Source organism: Salmo salar, chromosome 26 (genome assembly GCF_965601325.2).
Source record: "Salmo salar chromosome 26, fSalSal1, whole genome shotgun sequence".
NCBI lineage: Eukaryota > Metazoa > Chordata > Actinopteri > Salmoniformes > Salmonidae > Salmo > Salmo salar.
In genome coordinates this window covers 21,838,417-21,859,582 of record NC_138316.1, presented here as the reverse complement: position 1 = coordinate 21,859,582, position 21,166 = coordinate 21,838,417, and the positions used below count along the sequence as shown (strand labels likewise).

The window sequence follows — 21,166 nt, the reverse complement described above, 5'->3', positions numbered from 1 at the left end:
AGTTCATGAAGGAAGGCTTGCTCATGAAAGTTTTTTAGCAAGCATCTATGACAAATCAAGACAGGTAATTTCACTGAGCAGCCATTACGAACACAGGCTGTAAAACAGTGATCACTAAGGTCATTACAGAAAACCCCAGACTAATACCTATCAGGATTATTTGTGAGGATAACGTCGAGGAGATTAGCCTTTTCTGGGTGTTTGGAGTCATACCTTATGGGATTGGTGATGATCTGAGAAAGATTTATGGAGTCCCATTGCTTTAGGACTTGGTCAGGTGGTTTAAGCATGTCCCAGCTTAGGTCACCTCGCAGGCCACATTCAGACTTAGTGTAAAGGGCCAGGAGACAGCTTAGGGCAGGTAGGGTACAGGCCGGTGCTGATGGAGGACGATAGCACCCAGCAACAGTCAACAAAGAGCTATTTGAATGTTTAATGCTTAATAAAACCAGCAAATAAAATTGTTTGGGGACAAACTAAAGGTTGTGCACTGTGTAGGCCCACTGAGTGTACATTCTGAACTTTGTTTGAAGTCAGTAGGTCACATGACCAAGTAGCTATTAAAATTAAAATAAATACATTTAAAATAGTGTGAGATGTAAACCGACAAAAAAAAGTGCGTGCAATGTGTGTATGCCATTGGGTTAGCTAGAACCAATTTTGAAAGTTTTAGGAGTAATGGTTAGAGCTATTGAAATTTGAAAAATGTGATTTGTCACTATGTTGACGGCCCCTAACTGCTGATGGTGGACGTTAAGGAAAACTACCAGCGAATATCCAACCTGAATCTGTCTTTACCTCGGGAAATTCAAGTAAATCCCTACCCGTTTCGTTCCATTTAAAAAACGTTTTACGACAGAATTAGCGCAATGAATATGCCCCAGTGGACAGCCATTAGCCTATACGATGCGCTCTTACAACAGCTGAATAGTGCCGATCCCAGCCTATGGAATACAAATTTGAGGAGTTCCTCCCTTCTACACTCCCCCGTGGTAGTGTGCTCCATAGTATCAAAAACTAGTTTAATTTAAGAAGACCATGAGTGGTGCTCAATCGAATGCTGATAAGAAAAATGGACACATGCTCAAACTCGCACACGTTTGATATACTTAAACAGCTGCAAGTTAACAAGATAGTGTCATCAACAAAAAACTAAAAAATAGGCCTATGGCGAATGCAGCAATTTTGGACAACTAGTAACTAACAGATTACATTAAGAAAATAACCTACCCAACCCTGGGTGGAGGCCACATACTGTAGCTCTTCTGGTGCGATACACAGTACTGCTATTGTAAGAAACAGGTTATACTTTTCTTTTCATGTACCACAATTGTCCAACTCCACTAGGGCTATCCTTTGACTCTATATTTGAACTGCCATTGTGTTCTCTTGGAGCACAGCACTCTGGTGAAATAAAGTATTCTGCTCAATTGAATCTAGCTGGACATAAAATATTGATTCTTGTCATACAGGTACAGTATCAATCATAATTTTGATTTTTGTAATACAGATTTCCATCAATCACATAGAAAGCACATGACAAATCCTGAAGTTTGCATAGATCTTTATTTTTCGTAGAATCTATCAATTAAATAAAAAGGACAAATTTAACAAGAGCAAAAAAAATCTTTAAATTACAAGAACATTACACTGCACCATATATATATAGTACAAAAATAGGCCTTATTTTAGAGTTATGTCCCATCTAAGGTAGTTATTCTTTTACATTATTCATAGGTCACTGTTTCTGTAAGGTACTATATGTAGCCCCAGGCCAAAGACTTCATAAGGAGAGGTGTGGAGAGGTGGACAGAGCTGGATGGGCCATATGTCCAGAGCTCTGTTTAACCCCCATGAGTGTGTTTCTTCTGTAGTTATCACACACACACACACACACACACACACACACACACACACACACACACACACACACACACACACACACACACACACACACACACACACACACACACACACACACACACACACACACCGCCTCATTCAGCCCTTTAGTGTATGGGGATAAGATACATTCTCAATCTGCTCCCTCCATATCCAACACTGTATCTCAGCATACAGAATGTCTCTGCTCCACCACTGTCACCAAGCAGGGGGTGGAGAGGGAAAGGTCTCGCTGCATTAAAAAACAGAAAGAGATTAAAAAAAGACATTAATCTGATCTATGAATCAATGCATATAGAAAACCTCAGATTGCATCATCTCCCCAACTCAGGCTCAGCAATATGGAGCAGAACTGTACTGAACACAACTCTAAATTGCCCTGTCTTTGGTAAAGCCAGAATCTCTGCTGCAGTCAGCTGTAGTATTGAGGCTGCACTGCAAGGGGTGCAACCTCCTTCCCAGCAGCTGTCTTTTTCCTTAGACATACTGTTAAAATGTAATATAGATTTCCACATTCAGAAGTGACCAATTTAGAGGAAACAATGTAAACGGGGGGGGGGGGGGGGCATTAAAATGATTGCTATATGATTGCTCAACTATAATTCTGGTAGGAAGAAAAATCTCTTAGGATTTATCAGTTACTTAATTTTAAGGGAACACATTATCAATGACAGCACCTTACATCAGCCGGCACACTATTCCAGCGTTGTAGTAATTACATATTTTGCACAAAGTTGGCCGTCATTACTTTGCACTCAGAGGATAGCAACTCCCCATTCTGTGTATGGAAGACTGTCTTCCTCAGCAATGTTTTTAATTACATAAGATTTAAAGCACAGGAATCACCCCCCCCCCCCCCCCCTTAAAAAACTATCCTGAAAACTATATATTCAGAGGGCATAAATAAGGATATATTAAATTACATTTAAGTTGTGCCAAGACAGAGTAGGGGAGGAGAGAGAGAAAAAAGGAGAGAGACTGCAGCCCTACAGCCCTGGCACTGTAGATAAAGACATTTCAGTCTTATTTTTACTGTAGAAGTGTAAATCAGTGTAAGGAAAACTCCTACGGTTCAAAAGAAATATCCTTCTCTGAAAAGCTTTCCCCTTTGACCTATATAATCCTTCATCATTGCTATGGAACACATATACTCTGCTGCCGTTGCTGTGTGATCTGAGTGAGAGGACGGGATGAGCAGCTGCATCAATCTTTTATGCACGTTGTCACTGTGACAACCCCTCTCAGTGAAGCCCCCTATTATCTGCTGGAAATGAAAAATAACTTCAACATAAAAATAGAAAAAAAAAGATGGATGGATCCAATATTTGTCCAATGGATGAATTAATGAGGTACAGATTGTACAAGGAAGATATGCAGCCAAAAATTCACTTAAAAGTTTTTCAATAAAGATACAGTATGAGTAGAAAAAAAAACCTCCTTTGGAACACATCTGAGCTGTAGTGTCGTTCAGGATATAATTCATTGGCAAGTATATGAAACAGATTATCTCTAGTTTGCATCGACATCCCTGATGACGACTGGAGGGCGAGTGGAAAGAAGCTGTGATAAGTCTCAATGACAGATAAAAGATGTTAAAAAAAGTTTTCTTATTATAGCCAACCTCAATTCTTTAACATAGGCAGTTCTTTAAAGAACAGCAGACAGGGAAACTACACAGGCCAACCAGTATCATAACTCAGCCTACAAACACAACCACATCCTTAGTATTCCTAATGTGCTCATTCCTTCCTTTTGCTCAACTGGACACCTGCTCACACGCTTGGCCAGCACACACTCAGACACACATATACCTTACTGAAATGAGGTAGGGTGTGTGTAAGACCAACATAGTGCTAAGTGTGTGTGATGAACAGCATTAAAAAGAGCAGCAGAGTAGGGAGAGTGGAGTGCCTCGTCTGGTAATCATGGCCAGACTTTGTTCTTCTCTCTCCTCTGCAGTGCGTAAAACCCTTCTCTCTATCACACACTCCTCTCACTACCTGTATAGCTGCTCAGAGAAGCCCACAGGAACCGTTGTGTTAAAAAGTCACTTCTACAGTACTGAGCCCCATCCACAATACATCTCACTACCACTTTCACCCTCAGTAGCTGAGCAATTATAAGACTTAAGTGGAAAGCCAATTTAATTATTCATAGGTACTTTTTGGGGGGGGAATGGGGTTTCAATCATAGAGGCAATATTATTTTGGTGTAAATTCTGAGGCCCAGTAAAGTGTGGAGGCGTAGCTGGGTGAACTGCTGACCTATCTTTGGGGATCTGGAGAACAGAGATGGGCGGAGGTCAGGGGACTTTATATAACCCTCAGAATCACATGAATCCAGCATTCCTAAACCGCTCGGAATAAGCAGAACGCCTCCTGAATTCCATGCTGGGGGTAGAGTGAGTGTTGCTAGTCTCATGACTCATAGCCTTGTATCCAGCCAGAGCTGAGAGATACAGTCTCATACTGCAGCATGGACACACTCAGTAGCTCTGGGAGAGTCTGGGGCTGATTCACCAAAACACTGGGACTATGAGGACTCAAGCTGTGGCTTCTCAGAATCTGACCCTACCCCGATCTCGCTGTCTACTCAGCACACACACACACACACACACACACAGCTGTGTACCCCCTATTTACAATCTCATCCGGCTACTGCACTGGAACTGGAGAAAGAAAAAAAAAAAGAGAGCAAACAATAATGGTTTGTTTATTGTGACAGGGAAACCCTGGAGCCGTCCGGGAAATGGTCTGTGTTCAGAAAACACTCTGTCTGATGGTGATTGAGGGCGAAAGGACACAGAGAGACAGTTTAATAGAAAAGCACCCGAGTGTGAAGCGAGCGCTGAGCACGCCCAGGCCATCCCTGTTCCGCGTGACTCCAGTCTCCCATCAGGTCACCCACTACAGAGTGGAACACTAAACCTGGAGGATGAAACCCGATGAGAGGAAGAACGAGGGAGCGAAACAGGGAAAGAGAAACCAGAGGGGACCATGAGGAGGACAGGGAGCCCAGAATTAGACGACTCAGAGTGATTGGGGGAAGGCTGTAGAAAGCAGGAATACGAAGACAGGAGGGGGTTAAAGAGCACTTTGTGTTTTGATAAAGGCAGTCTTCTCATTGTGTACGTCAAACTCATCGTTGTCGGAGTCAGTGTTCACCCCTTCGTCGCCCCACACTGTAGGGATACCGCGGTACAACACCATTCTGCTGCTGCCCCCCAGGCCGAAGCCCCCCCTCAGGCCTGAGCCGGCCTCCTCCAGTGAGGGCAGTTTGGCCAGGACTCCAGATCTCAGCTGCAGTAGAACGAACACCCCAGCGAAGGTGGCCATGATGATCATGCAGCTGAGCACGGCGATGGTGACGGGCAGGCGGGAGCTGAGCTCTGGGCGGGGACCGGCGTTGCCCTGGCCCACCATGAAGTTGCCAGGGGACTCCCTCTGGATCTGGTTGAGGTGCAGGCAGGTGCTGGACACAGGGTCCAGGTGGCTGTGAGGGGGGCAGGAGAGGCAGGCGCTGGGGCTGAGGCCGCTGCAGGTCAGGCAGGGGGGTTGGCAGGGCAGGCAGGAGGGGACCGAGGCTGGATCCACAGAGTTCCCCATGGTGTAATTGAGGAGCTGGGAGCCTGCGGTGTAGCCGGCTGGACAGTCCCTCACACAGCCCTGCTGGAAGAGGTAGTAGCCACCATTGCACTCTGCATACAGGGAGACAAGAGGAGAAACAGAGACACGTTTTAGTACTGCTGGTGTCCAAATTCTTCATTTAACATGGTTCGTGCACAATCACCGCTAATAAATTGATTTAATTCACACAAACCTTCAAATATGTGAACTGTATTTGAATAGTCTGCCATGACAATCATGCAGCACATTACGCATCGCCTCATTCTGGGGCATTAAAATCATGAGCCTGTGAAAGTTCCCTCAACTTAAGCTGCATAATGTTCATGTAGCTTCTGCTAGAATGAACAGTTTCCTGCCGCAAACTGTTTGGAGTGTGAATGTGTTGATGAGCTGTGCAGATTGTGTGCTGAGACAAATGCAGCGTGTGTAAATCCCTCATCTATCTGAGGAGAAATGCACTGTAGCATATCTATGCCCTGAGCCTTGCTTTGCCAACCCAGTTGGAAATAATATCGCAGATATATGGACTTTCTAATAAGCTCTGAAGCATTTATCTGTACTAAGTCTGCATATCCACGTGGACAGTTTGGCAGTGGCATTAGTGTGTTATCACCGCAGTAGTTTCTGTAGCAGCACCCTGTAACTCCTTATCTCCCCCAATGATTTGGAAAGCTAATCTCACACACACAGCTACTGAGGTTCCACCCCCCAGCCCATTCCCCCCAGCCTACACAGTCAGACAGACCATTACCTCAATCTAATTACTCGGTTCATAATCAGTTGTCATTCTCTCCCTGTTGAAAGAGTTGAAGTGGGTGGAGAGAGAGGAAGGATCAATTGAAAGGGGACAGCAGGAAAAGAGGACAGAGGAAGGAGAGGAAGGGAGAGAGAGGAAGAGGGTGGGAGTAGTGACAGAGTGTTGAGGGAGAAGGGGTTGATGACAGAGGCAAAAGGGGGAGGAGGGAGCAGTAGGGACGAAATTCCAACATAAATGACACAGTATGTCCACAGGGCTGGTCTGGCTGCACTAATAAGAGTTGTCATCTGCTAACTGGCTGAATGTGTTGATCACAGCCAGGCCCGGTCCTGGCCGTTCTGCTGCTCTAGATGAGACCCCAAAAATTCCCGCCCTCCTCCTATACCCCCACAAAACTAGAATAGTCCCATTAATTAAGGATTTTCCAGACATTGAAGTGACGTTCATTTTAGGTTCTGAATGAAAAATGAAAATACATATTTTCCGGATGTTTAAAATACGTATTTTCCGGATGTTGAAATCAGGTAAAATTTCAGTTCTGAATGAAAGATGAAAATACGTAATTTATAGTCAGCCGTCTATGTTTGGACCAAACGAAGGTCGGTCCAGATCAAACCTTTACATTTATTTTTTTTTATTTTACCCCGTTTTTCTCCCCAATTTCTCATCGCTGCAACTCCCGTACGGACTCGGGAGAGACAAATTTCGAGAGCCGTACATCCTGCGAAACACAACCCAACCAAGCTGCACTGCTTCTTGACACAATGCCCACTTAACCCGGAAGCCAGCCACACCAATGTGTCGGAGGAAACACCGTGCACCTGGCAACCGTGTCAGCGTGCACTGCGCTCGGTCCGTCACAGGAGTCGCTAGTGCGCGACAAGGACATCTCTGCCGGTCAAATCCTCCCTAACCCGGACGATGCTGGGCCAATTGTGCGCCGCCCCATGGGTCTCCCGGTTGCGGCCGGCTGCGACAGAGCCTGGACTCGAACTCAGAATCTCTAGTGGCACAGCTAGCACAGCGATGCAGTGCCTTAGACCACTGCACCACTGGGGAGGCCCAGACCAAACCAAATCTGAGCCAAACATAGACGTCTATAACTGGTTCAGATTTGGTGTGGACCGGACCAAAAATCTACATCCGTGGGCGTAAAAAAAAACAAAAAAATACTGGTCCGGATAGGACCAAAAAAAGACACCCAACTGATGTCGGCGTCAGTCAGTGCTGACTGGGGTGTAGCCTACAGTGTCAGCCTGCAATGGAATTTTATGAATGCCCATCCATTTGTTAGGCCTACCGTTTGTAAAACAGGCAGTTGCATTTGCTTTATTAGTCCTGATTCCCATGATTAAGCTACCCTGTGACTAAGCTACCCAACTTTATCGGGAGTTATCCTGGGCCTATTTGCAATGAGAATCAATGTGTTTACACAGCAGCAAATGCAGAAGTATCTTCTTTTTCACTATGATCAGCTCGTCAAAAATGTACCGATACAAACTTGAAACCAATGTAACCCACTGGTTGTCCATTCCATAATGTCATTTTTTTTTTTACCTGTCCTGTTTCAGGATTGTTTTGAAGGCAGAATTATATGTTATGTGTTGTTGGAGGTGCGTCTTGGTCAGTTTAGCTTGGAAAATGCCGTCCTCGCCAACCTGCCACCATGTTTACTCAATATCTCAGTGGATATCTCTGAGGACGAGCTAATCAACAAACTCAACCATCCAGAGTTCATGCTTCACAACCTACATCTATGCCATTACGCCACTCACTATCTGATACAGTATACCAACAAGTGTTAAATTGTGATACCCAGGGGATCCTGCAGGGGTCAGACTGTTCCTGTCTCTCCCAGTCTTATTCTAGGGCAGTGGTCTCCAACCTCTAGCATGAACGTTACCTTAAAAAAAAATTAAACATGTCACGAGCTACTTTTTTTATTATTTTTTTATTTTGTTTTCAAATAGGCACATTATTTTATTCTCCTCTACCCTGCAACTCTTCCGCGGATCCTTAGTGAGCAATATTTGTGCTTTCTGTCAATATATTTGGGTAATATAATGGTTAATAAACAGTATTTGGCATGACAGGCCCCATAACATTTTGTATTTGTATTTTCCCAAATTCAGATCTCTCATTTTAATTGTATTTTTTACTCTCAATATAACAATTATTCATAAAGAAACATCGAAAATGGAGTCCATGTCAATGCTTAAACCACATCAGAAGACCATTTTTGAGGTCGGTAGAACATGTCATGGCAGAGTTTGCAAAGAAATGGCCACCCAATTGATACAAATAATCATGACATAGCCTAGTTCTGTGAGGTTAAATGTTTGTTCACATTTAATTGAGAAGGTTTATGGGGAAAGTCCATCTGTCTACCCACAAGACGCGGTTATCATTAGAAAAACGCGCACACCAAACAGGCAATATTGCCAGAATTTAATTGCCAGCTACTATGTTACGTTTGGCTTTTTAGTCAACAGTGGCAAACCAGGGGTGGGATAATGCCAATGTGTCTTTGATTGGTTAGTAACCGGTAGCCTTATGTTTATGACATTTTCTGATGGAACACATGAAAAAATGCAAGTACTTTCACAATTCATTGGCAAGCTTATCATAGGTGGGCTGTGAGCTACTGGTAGCTCGCAACCTACCTTTTGGAGACAAGCCATACACTTTTGATAGGAGAGCCAGTGTTTCATCTCTCCGGTCTTACCTGTACAGTGTGCAGTGTAAATGTACCTGTTCATTAAATGGTTAGGTTTAGGGTAGGGGTAGGCAACTGAAGCCTGCAGAGCCACAGTGGGGCAGACTTTTGATCCATTAGACCATGATGGATTTAATTCGGTGCATTTGTGCTGTGCAGGAACAAAAGCCTGGGCACACCACAGCTCTACGAGACCCTAGGTACAGAATCTACATTCTCTTACAGTAACCAATGGTAACCAACAGTAACATTCTTACCAATGCAGATCTGCTGTAGGTCAAAAGTCTTACAGCTGCCGTTACTGGACTGAGAGAGGTCCTTGGCTGTGGAGCTGGGAGAGTCTGAGCCTGTACCATACAGCACCAGGGTGAACTGAGTCAGAGTGCCTAGAGAGAGGGAGGGAGAGAGCGAACTTTACACATAAGCAACAAGAGCACAGATCTCCAAGCCACCGTCTACGCCAGCAAGGCTTTGGCACTCTTCAGGGAGGGTTCTGTAACTGCAGCTTCTATCCTGCTCCTTCTATATTCTTGGATTTCCTGGCTGGAATGACAGGAAAAGATTCCTAGAAGTAAAGCATTAAATATACAAGCATACATTCTGGTGTTTCTCTATAGACCCGTTAGTTAAGAACAACCCTTCCCGGTAGAGCCATTTATATGAGGGGCCCTTTGAGAGGGTCCAACTTCCTATATCACAGGGGGGGGGGGGGCAGCGGCTGAGAGATCTACAGCCAGAGGGAGAGTGAGAAAGAGAGAGAAGAGTGAGAGAAAACAAAACGAAAGAGAGCAACAGAAAGAAAATCACAAATAAACCCAAAAATATTGTGTTGAGAGATCTACAGCCAGAGGGAGGGAGGGAGGGAGAGCGAGAAAGTGAGAGGAGTGAGAGAAAACAAAACGAAAGAGAGCAACAGAAAGAAAATCACAAATAAACCCAAAAATATTGTCTGACAGTAGTGTGGCCTGGATGGGTCTTAGGTCATAGTTATTCTGGGTCAGCCTGGGTTAGCCTGGGCCAGACAGCAGGACCCTCCACTCCCCTGCTTGATTTACTCTCCCTGGTTTAATGAAGCTGATTTAGAGGTGGGTGTGTGGAGCTAGAGAGAGACTGCCTGACAGCTTGTATAAAAGGGATCAAAAGGAAAGCTCTGCAGGCACAGACACTGCTGCCCCGCGCATAAAACACTCCCTGTTAGCGGTCTGGAAGCATCTCACACACACAAAATCATCAACACATGAATGACGTACATGCACACATGCACTGACGCACACTATGAAATACACAAATCCATTAACACATATATCAAGCACATACTGCACATGCACACACTTGCTCTCACACGCAGTACATCAATGAATCAAACACATATGATGCACAGATAAATGCAACCACTAGCATACATCCGTCACACACACACATTTTTTCAGTCAGTGACACTGCTAGTCAGACATGGTTGCACTAACAGAAATCCTGTCACTCTCTCTTTCTCTCTCTGAGCTCCCAGACAATGTTCAAGACATAACAATAGCAAATGTTAAGGTAGGAAATGAGAGGCGTCTTACCATAGTCGCTGGCCCCTGCCACGTTTACCATCTCCAGGGTCCACTCCCCCCGGGGGTCCTCGTCCCAGGAGTGTGTGGTCATGAAAGCCCAGTCATTAAAGCCCTCTGATGAGTAGTCATGAGGCCTGGGGGGAGAGACAGGAGGTATGTAATACAAGGTGTGTGTGTGTATTTTTTTTATTTCACCTTTATTTAACCAGGTAGGCTAGTTGAGAACAAGTTCTCATTTACAACTGCGACCTGGCCAAGATAAAGCATAGCAATTCTACACATACAACAACACAGAGTTACACATGGAATAAACAAAACATACAGTCAATAATACTGTAGAAAAAAAGAAAAAAAGTCTATATACAGTGAGTGCAAATGAGGTAAGATAAGGTATGTGTGTGTGTGTACGTACGTACATACGTACGTACGTACCTGGGAGCGAGCAGTGTGGAGCGGGTGCCCTGTGGGCTGGTCAGGTAGATGCCCAGGTTGCCCCTGCGGTTGTAGGAGAGGGTGAGCTGGGCCTGGGCATGTTCTAGGGAGCTCACATGGTTGGCTGTCCCAACACAACCGTCCACTGTCTTGGTGATCAGCAGGTGGCTCCCAATGTTCCTGACACAGATAAACAGCACGTCAGCATATATGGACCAAATACATACATTTTCACAAAGACAGCATAGTTATTGAAGATGAAAATTGGCTTGGAGTGGCTTGTGTTTTCATGTTGCTGGCTTCTGGTGTCTGTGAGAAAGATGCCTCAGCTGGGAGTGAGCACGTGACAGCAACTCTGTGTGCGCGACGATAATGGTTCTCTGAGTGATGCTGCATGAGGGTGTGACTGTTGCTCTGGACTAGTGTGTGAGAGAGAGCCTGCTGAGGGTACAGGGTTTGCGGCCTTGAAACAGGATTAGCAGCTCAGGTCCTGCAGCAGCCCTGTCCTCTACAGGAGAAAAGTACCAGGCTCCCTCGACTCCCCCCAATCCGCTTAGCAGCTTACACACATCCACTACAACTGAACCCAGAGGAGGAGGAGAGGAGGGCTGTGGGGGGAGAGGAGGGCATGAGGCTTTAGAAAAGCTGTGGCGCCCAGCTGATAGAAAATACGGGCCGTAATCAGTGAACTGGGTGGAAAAACACACCGGTTCCTCCTAATTAAATCCCTTAAAATGTTAGAATCCAATCCGCAGCAGTCAGAGAGAGTGAAGGGGAAATAAATCCACACCAAGCCAGCAGTTATCGCTCAGAAGCAACACCTCTTGTACTGTACAATGCACACTGCACAAACACCATGCCACTAACACCTTTAACACAGGCTCCAGTGGTAGGCTGTGATCTGGGGACCAGTACAGAGATAATACAACAGGGCTGGGATCCGGTCAGCTACTGTATGTAGCAGAGGCTGGGTTAAAGACGGGAGACAGTGTGAGAGAGAGTGTGTGTGAGAGAGTGAGTGTGAGAGAGTGAGTGTGAGAGAGTGAGTGTGAGAGAGAGAGAGAGAGTGAGTGTGTGAGAGAGAGAGAGAGAGAGAGAGAGTGTGAGTGTGAGAGAGAGAGTGTGAAAGAGAGAGAGAGTGTGAGTGTGAGAGAGAGTGTGAGTGTGAGAGAGAGAGAGAGAGAGAGAGACTCATCTGAAAGTGATTATTTCCCTCAAACATGCTCCCCCAGGCTCAGAAGATCATCACCCTACCACACACACAAGAACCCAGCAGAGCATATCAATGGGCCCCCGGTGCCATGCTCAGAATAGAAACATGACATGCAGTCACACTGGGGTATGACAGCTTGGTCCCACATGAGCACCTCTCACACCTACCGCCCATCACAAACCAGCCCACACACAGCAGCGCTCATCACCTTTACAGCCAACACCCCCCAGATGAGACACACACTCACACACACAATCTGAAGCATCCTATTCTAATAAGGATCACATAGGTTTATTATATGTTAATCACCGGGTAGGTTAACTGTACTATTCCCAAAACCAATGTAATCCCTATGAAGCTAGTACTGAGTGCTCCTGCCAGCCAAACAGTGAGTGGTATTACAGGTAGCGTTGGTAGAGCTGTTGTGTGTGTGTGTGTGTGTGTGTGTGTAGCTCACCTGGGCTCTGCCACCATGGACAGCACACATTTTTTCTGGGGCCCAACGTTGGTCCAGTTCTCAGCCAGAGCCACGATCGCACTGGCATCAAGCAGACCATACCCATATGAGTGGCTCACTGAGAGAGATCGAGCGATAGAGAGAGAAAGAAAAATCGATATCAGAGTGCTGAAAGGCTACTTCATCACGATTCCAGTTCCAACTCAATAAGGGCCTCTTCACTATTAGATTATTGCATGTACCCTGCTGTGTGCCCAGTAAAACCTCTCAATGAACTTTGGAGCCATGGCTTTCTGTAATTGCTTAATGTAGGCAACTTTAAATCAATTGATGTAAATAAAATATAGATCAGTCTCCATTGTGCAACTGGCAAGGCACGGGAGTGATGGTCAGCCGAGCTCAGCTAATGGGACGCCTCGCTGTACCTTTTCGGCCGACCCCATTGGTATTCCAGTCGTTGGTGAGGAGGTGGGCGGGATAAGAGGTCCTCACGACCAAGTGCTGCATGTCCCTCCATGTCAGGTTTTTACTGCACACACACAAACACCAACCATAGCTTTCACCAATATAGAAGATACCAGATCTAAAATACCCTTAACATGATTATGAAGACAGTATAACAAGCAACAACATATCCTACTGCACCACAATACATAGCGACTGATTGCAAAGGACATGGCATTAGGTGCCTAAGAAGAGTTGAACATCAGGCTTAATGTTACCACATTGAAAAGATGGTTACATCTCTGCTCTCCCACACTCTCTTCTGTTCTCCGTATAAAACCCTATGTTACTGCAGTTCCACACAGCAGAGCAACAGTAAAAGCCTACAGTAAAACAGAGTCAAATAGTGTACAGTACCCCAGCGACAGAGTTTAAACCTCATCAGCTCTGTCTTTTACTGAAAGGTCAGCTTTGACTGAAGGGAAAGTCATAAAGCCCTGCAGTACAGTCAGACACTTTTATTGGACAGGGAACTACAGATGTTTTTACTGGTCACAAGTGCCCCATTCCCCAACCAGACTACAGTACTGAGCTGATGACACGTTCATAGCAGAATGATAGGAGATAACTGACTAATCTATTCTGATCCACAATGCATTGTTACAAGACAGTTGCCTTCCCCCAAGAGTTTGTCGTACTTCTGAGACGTCTCTGTGTGTGTGCGTGTGTGCTCAGACGGCAAATATTTGTGAACAGACAAAAAGCACAAAGGAGGGAGAGAAACAGAGAGAGAAATATCCGAGAGAGAAAAATGGGAACAGGCAAGGGGACATTGAGACAAACAGAGACAACCAAAAGAAGAGACAGAGACACAGATAGAGACAGGTGGTAAGAGTCACTCACTTGGCTTCCAGTGCGAGGGCGATGATCCCAGCAGCCAGTGGAGCCGAGGCGGAGGTGCCTGTGTGGGTGTCAGTACACTTCTGTCTGAGGTCTGTTGTCACCTGACAGGAAGAGAGTTTCATAGTCAGATATTTACATTTACATTTAAGTCATTTAGCAGAGATATGGTGCTCAGATGAATGCCCATACTGGGCCGAAATGTTTACACCTAATATATGGGCAAATAATTAACTTTTTATTGAAGTAATCAGTAGGAGTGTACGTTATACACTATAAAAGTCAGATATTCTACTCAGCCCAATCTACTTTGATAGATGTTTATGTATCAACACATGCTTAATCATGAATGTGGAAACATACACCAATTCACCAATCATGTGTGCACAGCATGCCTCATGGCAACATCCATTATACAGTATTGTACTGTAATCTCTCCTAGTGAGAGGCTCTCCTTCCTCCACCTCCTGTGTGTGTGTGTGTGTGTGTGTGTGTGTGTGTGTGTGTGTGTGTGTGTGAGAGACCGGTCTGTGGAAAGGCGAGACATGGAGATGGGATTTTAACGTTTTACAGTTCTTCATTGAAATGGGCCTCAGAGAGCGGGTGGGAAAGAGTGCGCGTTCATGAAGAGAGAGAAAAGAACAAAAGCGGGAAAGAGAGAGTGTCACTGCTCAATGTGAGAAGACTGCAGGCTATGGCTGTCTGAGGCAGGCCAGTGAGAACTGACTCAGCCATTCCTCCAGAGTGAACACACAAAACCTGCCTTGAAGCACCAAACAGTTTATTAAGCATCTGGCTTACAGTCTATCTGACTGGAAGGAGGAGCACTAAAACCAATAGGAAAACTGACAAAGAAGTGCAACAGGATACAGGCTAACTAGGACATCTAGAAACGCTCAAACCTCTAGAGTACAGCTAGAGAGTCTGGACTAGTGCTTTGGCTCCGGATTCAACCATCTGAGATACTCTACGGATCCCAGGAGCCAAGTCAACCTGGTTCTATACATCAACCCCCTGGCTATAAATCAAAAGTTTCCATCCATTCTTACTTCTCACTGAAGCACACATCATTCCCCTGACTAATATGCTGTAAAATAGACTTCCTCCTCTTCAAAGCTCAGTGGAAGCTGTGTGATCTCCCATTGCAGTTAGCAACATAATACCACTGAGGCCCTGGAACCACAGAGCACAAGACTCTCACAGGACAGGAGCCCCGACTCACACACTCCTCCACCCTGCATGCACACCACCACTCAGTTTAATGTTTTCTGACATGCCCATTTTCAGACTGTACAGACGAATGCTTCCCGTTCTCCCCTTGACGCTCACACTGGGAGTGAATGAGAGTGTTCAGCATGTTTATTCATCAAAATCTGTGTTTCCCGCTACGTTTGCCACTGTAAGTGTGTATGTGTGTGTGTAAGTGTGTATGTGTGTGTGTGTGTGTGTGTGTGTGTGTGTATGCGAGCACGTCTACTGAACTCACTATCTGTTTCTCGTTGAGGTTGCCAGAGCTGTAGGTTGTGGCGAGGGTGGAGGAGCAGGCCTCGCTGTACCAGGGCACGTTACCGTTCTGGGTGGAGCTGCTGATGGACAGGGTGTAGATGCTGTTGGTGTAGCCGTCACAGTTACAGCTGTCCTTCTCACGCCCGCCGTTCCCTGACGCCCACACAAAGATGGAGCCCAGGCCCCCACGACCCTAGAGGAGGGAGAGGGAGACGGACAGACAGAACAGAGTCAATAACAAACCTAGACAACCACTTCTAGACAGGCCTTTCTGACGTACGTGACCACATGCATGTGTATCTTGGTGTGGTGCAGCTTATGAAAGAGGGGAACGCGGTGTCATTCAATCTAAATTAGATTCCCATTGATACTACAGCACAACTCTTTACAGGGTCCATCTCTGAAAGGCCTGCCTCGGCTCATCCATACATCACAGGACCGTGTGATCATTCAGACGCTTTGAATCCAAAGAGCTTTAATGTACCACGGCAGCAATACAAGACAACAGGGACCGTATGTCAACAAACCCGGAGCAATACATTATCTGTGCTATTCAGCATTCACAGTGAATAAATATCAAAGTCCCACAGAATGCTCCATTGTGCTGGGTGGTGCAGCCTCTCCACATTGACCATCACACACAACCATCATGAACAGTGTAAACAACAGACTGGAACTACTGATGACGCCATGGCTCCCTATAGAATAGTATGTGTTTACATGCCATATTCCTTTTATTTGACAGGCCTGTAATAAAAAGGGAGGCAGACAGGGAACCAGTAATGACCCTCAGATGCGGTTTGCCCCATAAGGTCTGATGGTTCTTTGTCTGAATGGCCCGTTGGCACTGGCTCTCTGTGGCTCGACTCAATGCTTTATGACTGGCTCTCTCACACCCTCTTACCCTTAGAGCTGGGATCAGATGGATACAGGCTCCCATGTTTACACTACAGGGAGCCTGGCATATGGCCCCTAGACGTCTGCAGTCTTGATGCTTACTGTTCCCTCCACTCAGTCATGCAATGTACACACCTGCCACACTCCCTGGACTCCCACACATACAAAGACTATACACACCCCCTCGTGCCTTATTGCTTAACTATAGTCTGGCCTGAAAGCGTTGGTAATCACATGTTTGTTAGGTGGAGACTGTATACAGTAAGAAGCTCATTAAAGACACAGCCTTCAGCCAACCAGCTACTGTTTCATATTGACACTAAATACCAGAACCATTCACCATCCTGCTCTTTAAGTTGCTATCAAAATGCCTAAAAGCAATACACACACACACACACACACACACACACACACTGAGCGGTAACGTCTCAGGGTTGGCAGTATGCCAATGCTTTGCCCGGATGCCCATGCAAGACGGAGGAGCTGAAGCTAAGACTTCGTTCTCTCTGAATCCTGCCACACTAATATTAAAGCCCCATCAACTATTTACATCTGTTAGCATTCCACATGCAGAAGAAAATCTGCCCGTGACCTGAGCTCAATGGCTTTTTATTGAGATATTCTCATAACACAAATATCCTCCCACTCAGATTCTGAAATCACTTCTACAATTGTGGTACTGTGAAGGGAAATGATTGTGTATAGTGCACTTTTGGTGGTTATGAATGTACAATATTTCCAGCGCTTTGAATTGAGGATTCTTTTTCCTATATTCTTTTTTCAGGCCATTTATTTTTTATCCTTAGTGGAGTTTAGAAAGCCTGATACTTCCACTGTGACCAAATCAAATTTCCCCATTCACAATCGTCAGGGTCAAAAAGTGTGCTTGCGTTGTTCAAGCCACCTTTGTCCTTCAAAATGGTTGAATAGTTTACTACATAATTACTGCCTGTGTGTAGAGGAAGTCACCCACAAACTATTGATGTGTAAGGGAGGCATTGAAATGGGGGAACGCGGCACACAACTGAGGCCCAGAACACAGATATTTATACGCACATACCTCGGTCACTCCGCGCAGAAAGGCCTCCTTGGCGAGCTTAGCGGGCCCATCCACCGTCTTCCCATCATCCTCGGGGCCCCAGCTGGCACTGTAGATGTGGATGTGCTGTGGGTTCAGACTGAGAGACTGGGCCTCCACCACGTCGGTCACCTCGCCGTCCAGCATACGCACTCCTTCACACACGTCAACACATACAAATTTGTACACATTTGATCTAATAACCATCTACTCCTTTTCTTTGAAGAGAAATGCAGGTGAGGTTAAACTCAAATACCAAAGCCTCTGGTAGGAAGTGTTCCACAGAAAAACAAACAGTCAGCAGCAGAGTTGGTGATAAATAAGCCTTAGATCTGAAGAAGCGCTGATACTGAAGGTTCGTTTACAGGTGATAAATGAGAACATTCTGTTTCCCTCCCCAGAAAACAGATGAAGTTTGAATCCGGGTGGACATTGCGTTGCACAAATCCCCTCTGCAGAAGACGGACACTTGAATTGGGATATGCCAGCACGTTTTGTATATTAAAGCCATCGAATCTGAATTTAATTTAGAATGTTTTCTAGCGCCAGCCTCCAGGGCAGTTTTCGGAGCCTCCTCATCCTCTTTCTCTCCGCACCCCCATCCCAGCAGACAGAAAGCTGAGAAATCGACGGCAGACATCTTCAAAACAAACGCGTTGGCTGCTTTGATGCATGGAGGGTCAAGTTACTCCATACTGCCCTCATACCGGTTAAAGTAAACAAACAAAGTTTGTCCCTTTGAAGTTCTCCAAAGGCATCCAGCGGCGTGGGCACTGACTCAGGGTTCCCGTAGAGCTCAGAACGAAATAAGCAAAATAGTTTTATAGGAGGAGACAGCCCCTTATCTGGGGAGCCCTGCGCCCATCTCTGCTACCCCTTACCTCCACCAACACACAGGGATTCTTCTATAGGTGGGTTGAAGCCAATACAGCTTTCTAAATCTTAAGGCCAAAGCTTGAGCTTACAGTTTGTGCTCTGTAAGTGGTAGGATTTCTGGTGGGATGACAAAAACCTGCCTTTCATTGGTAGTCACTGCCATAGAGTGATAGGAAATTTGATTAATCTCTCCCCACACACACACACACACACACACACACACACACACACTTTACTTGTGAGTACTAGAAGTCCTCACAAGAATAATAAACCAATATAATTCAGAGAAGTGAGGACATTTTGCTGTTCCTCACTTGTAAAAAAAGGTATTTTAGGTTTAGGGGTTAGGTTTAGAATTAGGGTTAGCGGTTAGGTTTAGGGTTCGGGGTAAAATAAGATTTTGAATGGGAATCAATTGTTGGTCCCCAAAAAGTCCTCACATGTATAGTAAGACACAGTCGTGTGTCTGTAAGTGTGTATGGTATGAGAGCTGGTGGAGGGGCAGTGCAATAGGCCCTCTACAGTATGGCCTTTCTAGAATTCAAATATTTATTTCTAGAAGTGTGTATTTCTACTCACTTATTAACAGGCAGCTGCTGGACTGGGCCAAGCCTGCGGGTTGGTCGTGCATGCGCACACACACACACACACACACACACACACACACACACACGCACGCACACACACACAAACACGCACGCACACACACACAAACACGCACGCACATACACACGGCCTGCTGTTCCTCTGCTTCACTCTCCTTTACGCCTGACAGGGCACCCTTGCTGCAGTCTTGGAAGGACTGTGGTTGGTCAGAAAGTTTCTGTCCTCTGAGTAGGGAAGGTGAGCAGAAGCGGCTGCTCATTAACCATCTCATTAACACGCAGGTTCCAAGGCAGACTGTTTAATCACTGCCCAGTGTGGAGTCTACCTTTATAAAGGAAGTAGTCGTGCTGAAGAGGCTGAATGCAGGAGGCATACGCTGTTGTTAAACTTCTGCAGACTTCATTTTTCAACTAACCGAATAAGACTTGTATGTGTGTTCATGGTTTAAATGAGACAGTACTACTCCTGACAGTAGAGAAGCAGCGGCAGGCAGATATTGGATGTGACCAATAAGGACTAAAACTATGCGTTGGATTTAGCCGGGCTGTGACAGCTGGAAACATGCAGCGGCATGGAGAGATAAAACATGCAGAGGGGTAATGAGATGAGTGCATGAACTGACTGGATAAAAGAGATGGCTCTAATTAAAGGGATTACACACGCTTACACTGAGGCATGGGCTCAGAGGAGCCACGCTGCACACAGATTATCTCACACACAACTAATGTTCATAGAGCCTCCCTGTCATCTCAGGCCAGAAGTGGAGGAAGAGTTACCCTTGAGCAACTCCCGCTCAAAATGAGCTCAGAATAGCACGGAGGCAGCACACATGGGTATTTCAGCTGTCTTAGCAGTCAGAAAACGTGAAGAATTGAAAGATAAAATGGAGGAGAAACAGGGAAAGATGACATCAATCACCCTCTGTTCTATGGTACTGTACCTCCAATCTTGGCGTTGTAGGCCACCCCGACTCCACAGATCCCATTGTTGGCCATCGCTGCCACCTCACCTGCACACCGAGTCCCATGCCTGGAGGGAGAAAGAGAGAACGAGAAAACGAGCGAGAGAGAGAGAGAGAGATCGAACGAGAGAGAGAAAGAGCGAACGAGAAAGAGCGAAGGATGGAGCAAACGAGAGAAAGAAAGAGAGAAAGAACAAACGAGAGAGATAGAAAGAACGAATGAGAGAGAACGGGGGGAATGTAAGTCCTCATTTTGATGTGATTTACCCATATAAACACAGCGTACATTAGCTACAAATGACATAATTGGCTCCAGGTAGTGTGCATTATCTATGAATAGAGCTCTTGAAGAGAGTAAATTAACAGATACAGGAGGTTGTGTAGGAATGCACTCCCTGCGATACTGTGGTCTAAGATGACCATCGACAAAAAAATAACTCATGTAGACAAGTCCTTGGATCTGGCTGCCTCTCAGCTGTTCCGACTTGGTTGTAGCCCAGAGGAAAACAGTCAGTCAGTCAGTCAGTCAGTGAGCGTGGGTCATGAAACAGACTGTGCCCTCCCAGCAGGCCTGACCTTGAGTCTGGGGCCGCGGGGCCTGCCGGCAGCAAGGAAAGGCAAAATGAGTTGACATGCTACCATCTTACGGTGGGGGAAATAAATTAGATTTGCCATTTCCACAAAAGAGCTTTCATTGGGTCTGTGCCTCTCCGATTTGATCTCTCCCTCTCAGCACTGCAGGAGATCGGTGGAGAATGTGGTCCACCACATTCCAGTCAGGTTCATTCCACCGCTTGCTCTGCTCCACCGGATGGACACGGACACTAAAAGTCCTCCAAACCACCGGCTCCCAAGCGGATCGCAGGATAATCAGTGGGAGCGGATAATGCCAGGGTTAGGCTACACCAGACAAGCAGAGAGCAGCTCCACTGCCCAAGAACACAGCCCAGCCAGCAGGCTCCCATTCAAGCAGAGTAAATAAACCAGTACTATGGTGTTCTATCATAGCCCAGGGGAAATACCCCAGTGGGCTGAGAGACTGACATCCTCCATTGAGAACTTGCATGTGGTCTCAGCATGTGGCTCTATGGAGCACTGAGACTGAGCCACCAGAGCTCTATGAAAGCAGCAGCATATGCAAACTGTTAGTCATACACCTCAATGAGCAATTAAAGAATATGAAAGGGACTTAACGCCTCTAGTACCTGTCTTATAGTGGGACGTCTAGTAACTGCCATT

General features: G+C 45.8%; 1 protein-coding gene across 2 annotated transcripts in view; it reads right to left on the bottom strand.

Annotated features, from left to right (window-relative positions):
- Positions 1-1,547: 1,547 nt before the first annotated feature.
- The window catches only part of LOC106587394 (furin-1), a 94,941-nt gene continuing 75,322 nt past the window's right edge, over positions 1,548-21,166 (bottom strand). For both annotated transcript variants that reach the window (XM_014175750.3, XM_014175751.3), the window contains exons 7-16: positions 19,907-19,995; positions 17,467-17,639; positions 15,490-15,702; positions 14,007-14,107; positions 13,085-13,188; positions 12,660-12,777; positions 10,990-11,169; positions 10,567-10,691; positions 9,259-9,387; positions 1,548-5,599 (exon numbers count right to left, since the gene is read on the bottom strand). In XM_014175750.3, the coding sequence (XP_014031225.2) occupies positions 4,986-5,599; positions 9,259-9,387; positions 10,567-10,691; positions 10,990-11,169; positions 12,660-12,777; positions 13,085-13,188; positions 14,007-14,107; positions 15,490-15,702; positions 17,467-17,639; positions 19,907-19,995 (1,846 nt within the window). In that variant the 3' untranslated portion in view covers positions 1,548-4,985. The remainder of the gene's footprint in view (positions 5,600-9,258; positions 9,388-10,566; positions 10,692-10,989; positions 11,170-12,659; positions 12,778-13,084; positions 13,189-14,006; positions 14,108-15,489; positions 15,703-17,466; positions 17,640-19,906; positions 19,996-21,166) is intronic.